The sequence below is a fragment of the Elephantulus edwardii genome, unplaced genomic scaffold (genome assembly GCF_000299155.1).
Source record: "Elephantulus edwardii isolate Elephantulus edwardi_28Jun2011 unplaced genomic scaffold, EleEdw1.0 scaffold00009, whole genome shotgun sequence".
NCBI classification, from domain to species: domain Eukaryota; kingdom Metazoa; phylum Chordata; class Mammalia; order Macroscelidea; family Macroscelididae; genus Elephantulus; species Elephantulus edwardii.
The window spans coordinates 2981065-2987064 of record NW_006399759.1 but is presented as its reverse complement, the minus strand read 5'-3'; the positions used below and the strand labels follow the sequence as shown (position 1 = coordinate 2987064).

At 41.6% G+C, this 6000-nt stretch overlaps 1 protein-coding gene across 1 annotated transcript in view; it reads left to right on the top strand.

Moving 5' to 3' along the window:
• Positions 1–6000, top strand: part of CLIP4 (CAP-GLY domain containing linker protein family, member 4) — a 68048-nt gene that overhangs the window by 41569 nt on the left and 20479 nt on the right. The window contains exons 9-11 of the mRNA XM_006880567.1: positions 757–846; positions 1584–1727; positions 5116–5250. Coding sequence (XP_006880629.1) covers positions 757–846; positions 1584–1727; positions 5116–5250 — 369 coding nt within the window. The remainder of the gene's footprint in view (positions 1–756; positions 847–1583; positions 1728–5115; positions 5251–6000) is intronic.

Genomic DNA, 6000 nt, shown 5'->3' with positions numbered 1-6000 from the left:
ACAACAGCCCTAAACCCTGCTCTATCCTGTGCCAATCTTATTGTCTCTGACACGCCCATCCCCATTCCCCCAGTCACTGAATCAATCCACCTCATAGAGGGTCTTTCTCTCCTGTGCTGTCCCTCAACCCTCCCAAACATGACGTCCTTCTCTAAGGACTGGCAGAATACTGGTGGCAAAGAATGTAGGATTTCTTGCTATCTGAGCTCTCACTTATATGAGTAATCTTTACAACACTCTGCAAAAAAAAAAAATTATCCAGAATTCACTATCAAAATGAAAAATCTGTTGAAATGAGCTTGCATGCACACAACAATGCAATCGTAGAAGTTACTTGCAAATCCTGGTGAGTTTGTGCCAGTTGTGTCCTATGAGATAGGTTTGCTGTCCCTGGTCCCATTGTGCAGATGTGTTAGTGCGTGCTTTACGTATCAAACAACTGGGGCATAGTTGTCAACACTTTATGTTATTTAGAAGCCTTTTGTTGCTTAGGTTTAAGATATTCTAGTGGTCTTTGGGGAAATTGATTGGGGTTTTCATATGACATCACACTAAGAATGCATTCTTTGGTCTTTCCCAATTTAAATAATGCAATACTAGCTCTGCTGCCAAGTGAATTTGTTATACATCATGTTTCTAGTTACGGGTGATATTTAGGTACTTGAAGAACACCTGTAGCTTAGCAAACAAGCACATTTAAAAAAATTAATGTTAAAAAAATACTCTTATTGCAAGTAGTGTGTTTTTGCATTCTAGGATTAATGCCATCAAAAAAGGATAGTGCTTCCGAATCCACACCCTCCTTACCTCCTGGTGAAGAATCAAAACCTGTGACAGGGAAGGATGGTAAGATCGTAGATTGCTTTCATTTTGCTAAATGTGAATTTACTGATGCAGTTTAAAATGATGTATTAGAACAGCAGCTTATGTGGGAAGTTAGCCTTTAACATCAGTAAGGAAAGGGGCATTCTGGTAAAAAGAACCTCTGAAAATCCCTTATGCAACTGAAAATATACACAGATTTTTAAGAAAATCTATTCCTTTATTGTGATACTTATGTATATGTCAGTCTGAGAACTGCTGGACTAGATGGAAAGGGCGCATAAAAGGAAATGCCATGGTATAGCTTATTGGCAAAATGTTTAAGTTCCCTGTAACTATCCTATTATTAAGGTGAACAGAGTACAAGGAGAAAATTCACAAGGTGCTTGCTTGCCTTCATGTCTAGCTCAAGATACTTTACTAGTAAGCTATAATAACAGCATTTTTGCGAATAAATGAATTGTACTCTCTCATCTCAAATGAGTGGGTGGGAGACAGCGATGATTTGTGCAAGGCAGTCAACTATAATCGATGTGGTGACGCTCTTAAAACCTTATAATGCAAAGTCCCAGAAACCTTGTAAGATTTTTAATGTGTGAAATATATTTGGACGAGATAAAGCATTTAATTTGACGTGGATCAATCCATAACTGAGGGAGATGCATGGAAAGTTCAGGAAGATTCTTCTGGCAGAGCACCTTGTTGATCCACTGCTGCTCTCCCTCCCACCTTTGACACACTCCTTTCCTTTCCAGTGCCAGCTACGACTCTGGGATCTGTCAGCAGCTCCTCCTCCATGTCCTCTTTGGATCACAAGCAGAATTACCTCAAGAAACGGAGTGGGAGTAACAGTAGCAAGAAGACAATGAGCAAAAGCTCTTCTGTTTCCTCACGAGCCAGTGCTGGTATCTATGGCTTTTCCTACCAGGCTTTCTTGGTGTTTTTTGTCTTGGTTTGTTTGTAAGTAGTTTGCTCTTTTTCAACGTGTAGAAGGATCTCTATACTTCAGTCAGATTGAGCTACTTGTGCGCTTCTCTGTCCCATCCCATCCTCCCCTGACCCTCTGTAAAGGCGCCTTAGATTACTCTTCCTTCTCCTAAATGCTCTCACCCCCTTTCCTGTCTCGACTGCCCAGGTATCTAAGGCCTCCATTTATTTACAGGTCATAATAGAACTTTGTGGTAGATCCTCAGACACTTGGAAACCATCACATTGTATTATCTCTCTTTATTATCTCTTTCCTTATATAAACCTAATGATAGTAACTAGTGTTTATTATATACTTACTATTTCGGATACTATGTCAGGTACTTGATATATATGATTTTAGGAAGTTCTTTTCTTTAAAAAACTCCAAACTCCTCCAATCTTATAAAGTACTATTATTGTCCTTATTCTGTGAAGAGGAAAGATGAGGTTCAGGGAAGAAACTACTGGTCCATGGGCACAGTGTCTGTTTATATGAAATATAAATAGATTTGACAAGTGCATTGAGATAAAGGTTTATTAATGGTTACCAAAGGCTGGGGAAGGAGGAAATTATGTTTAAATACTGCTGAATTTCTAGTTGAGGATTTTTAAAAAAAATTAGATAAAGTATTAGAAAGGTGCACCAAGCAGACAGTTACTACTTGTATTAAGTTATGCTTGAGATCTTGAGTTTTGTTTGGTTTTTTTTTTGGTATTTACCAGTTTTCTAGCAAATATTGTATATGTGGTGGTGGTGTTGTCATGTGCTGTCAAGATGCTGTGACTCATAGCGCTCTATGTACAGTAGCCCTGAAAAAATAGCCCTGCTTTATCCTGTGCCAACTTTACTGCCTCTGACACACCTACTGTATCAGTCCATCTCATCGATGGTCTCCCTCTCTTTCTCTGTGCCTCCACCCTTCCAAGCATGATGTCCCTCTCCAAGGACTGGTCTCTCCTTGCAACATGACCAAAGTATGTCAGATGAAGCCTCAGGATCCTTGCCTCCAAGGAGCATCTGGTTTCACCCTCTCTAGGCTAAGCCTGTCCTCCTGGCAGTCCATGGTACATTCAACACTCTTCTCCAGCACCAAAGCTCAAGGGCATCAATTGTCCTTCTATCATCCCTAATCATTGTCCAACTCTCTGATGCATAGCAAGTAATTGTAAAGACTATGGCTTGTATCAGGCACACCTTAGTCTCCAGACTGACATCATTGCTCTTTAGTACTCTGGGGAAGTCCCTGACAGCTGACTTTCCCAATGCAATTCATATTTTGATTTCCTGGCTGCTGGTATCAAGAGTGTTGATTGTGGAGCCAAGCAAACTGAAGCTGTTAACAGTCTTAGTCTCTTCAGCATCTATCATGATGCTGCCAATCAGCCCAGTGGTGAGAATCTGTGTATATGGATAAAATAAGAAAAAATCCTGGAGCAGGCATGGGAGTGAGTAGCAGTAAGGAGTGAGAGAAAGTCCATGTTTGGAACCTCAGAAATGTAGTGAATTAGGCATTGTATCTTTTCTGTACTTTTGCATTTGAGGGTGATGTGAACTGCAGAGACTAAGGAGAGGACAACGGATTAAGGAGAGGGAGTAGCAGACAGGAAGGACTGGGGGAATGGACAGGTGGGAAGAGCCTGTGCTCCCCGCACTTCAGCACTTTAGCCTCTGCTTATCCCCTTGTTGATCTTGCTTTGTTTGCCCCACAGTCTCTAGACAGCCTGGGGACAAACGGGAGGACACCTGTTCCCAGGGCTGAGTTTCAGTGTAGGTGCACCACCTACTAGCCGTGAGCATCACTGGGCCTTCAATGCAGACCTGAGTTTGCATCTCGCCATGTGTCATTATGGCACTGTGAGCTGTGAGATGCTGTGAGAACGCCAGTCAGTGGAAGAACCTGTGGCTCTTTAGTGCCGCTCGTCATCCACATGTGCTTTCTCTGGGGGTCTCTGTTTCTTCCTTTGTTTCCATGTGTTCTAGTTTCTCTTTCTTTTCACAGAGCAACGTATTTTCCATCCCATGCCTTCACCTGGGGCCCTCTGGGCCTTCCCAAGTGACATCTCTTTAGATCTGTGTGCACTAATGGGAGAAGGCCGCAGGGCCCCCGCTTCTGTGACAGCCTTTGTGTTCGAGGGCTTTCTGGTGTATCTAGTGTGTCTCCAGTAAGGCTGCTGCTTAGCAGTTAGCGTTTCATGGTATAGGAGTCCCTGGTAGTACAGTGGCTGATAACCTAAAGGTTAGTGGTTTGAACTCACCAGGCACTTCATGGGGGAAAGTCGTGACAATCTGCTTCCTTAAAGATTGTTGTTGTTGTCGTGGGCCATCAAGTCAGAGCTGACTCACAGACAAGCCTCCAGCCTGTTTTCAGAGGCTCTAAATCACCTGGGATGAGATTGCCCGTGTTTCTCCTGCCGAGCAGCTAGTGCATCTCAACTGCTTGCCTTTAGGTTGGCAGCACAGCTCCTTGACCACTAGACCAGCAAAGCACATGTTCTGTAAAGATTCCGGTCTTGGAGCCCTCATGGGGTAGCGTGGCTCTGTTCTGTAGGATCAGGATCACTAAGTGAGAATCCACTCAGCAGCAATGACCAGCTTTCCCCAACCCTCTTCTGTGTGTTTCAGGGTTCAGGTTTGAATCTAGATGAGTGGAGAGTGAGTGCATTTGCTCCTGATGAAGTAATCGGAACTTGATAGCAATTGTATCATCAAATCATATTCTTGTCAGTCTTGTTCCCACTGACTGCCAGCGAATAACTGCAATTCTGACATTTTATTAGAATGCAGATCGTCAAACTATGACCCACAGGCAAAATTACACCTCACAGTGGATTTCTTGAATAACATTTTATGGGACACCACTAGGCCCATTTGTTTACATATTTTGCTGTGGTGATTTTGCATTACAGCAGCAGAGTTGAGTCATTGGATCAGGCTCTGCATGGCCCACAAAGCCCTCTGTATTTACTCTCCGGCCCTTCATAGAAAAAGATTGCTGACTCCTCGCATAGTGAGCCAGGTAATCCTGGTAGAGTTCATGCTTTGCCAGGAATCAAGTTGTGTTCATTCTCTTGTTTACCTTTGGCACTGATTTCCTCTCAGGAAACCCTTCCAGTATGCTCTGAGTAACCTCACCTCAGAGTGAGAAATATAACTGCAGGCGATGTAAATAAGGAATGACAGCCAATATTAGAAATTTCCACTGATTTTGACTAGTTGAACAGCAAATTGATGACTTGGCTTATATGTTTTTTAGATTTTTTCTTGTTTGTTTTCTCTCTCTTTTCCCTACCTTGTCCCTTGCTCCCTGCCAACCAATTAAACAGGTTTAAACTCTTCAGCAACATCTATGGCAAATAATACAAGCTGTGAAGGAGAACTCCGTCTTGGAGAGAGAGTGTTGGTGGTAGGACAGAGACTTGGGACCATTAGATTCTTTGGGACAACAAACTTTGCTCCAGGTATCGTACCCAAATATTCCATGTTTGCTGTAAATTCTCTAGAATACAAGCGGTGTACAATTTCATATGTAAATAAATTTAATTATACAGAATTTTAAATAACTGTTTAGATACAGCACAGAAAATTAGAAAAACAATGACTACAACTCAGACTGCTTATACTCTGGTTGATGGTTTTACACCCTCTTAAATTTTCATTGTTGTTTGAATGTTAAAGCTGCCATGCTCTTGGGCACCCCCATTCATTGCAGAATGTCCTCAGCAACAGGAAAGTGTTAGAGTTAGAGGTTTTTCTTTGCTAAGTAAAATCTCGAAAATGAGTCAATAATGAGTAAATTAAATGTTATTTTGTCAGAGTGGCTTGGAGAGAAAAGCACAAAAGGAGTGGTAAGGAAAATGAAAAAGCTTTTACTAACCCTGGGACCTTAAAATGTACACGTTTGTGGTTTTTTTATAGTCATTACAGTCATTCCAACTTAGACTTAATGATGTGTTTTTGAAGTAAAGATGATCTTTCGTTTACATTTCCAATGATGGTAATTTCAACTGGAAGCCAACTGAAAGAAGCTATCGTCTGTGTGTTTTAAATAGTAATATGCTATTTTGACACATGGGGGCATTGTAACATTTTAGGAAAGAATAACCTGGAAAAATGATGCACTCAAGAAAAGTTTGTAACATTCTGTCATGAACTGAAAGGATCTAAGATCTTACCCTGTTTGCAGGCTAACAGGGTAGCCTGTCACAGTA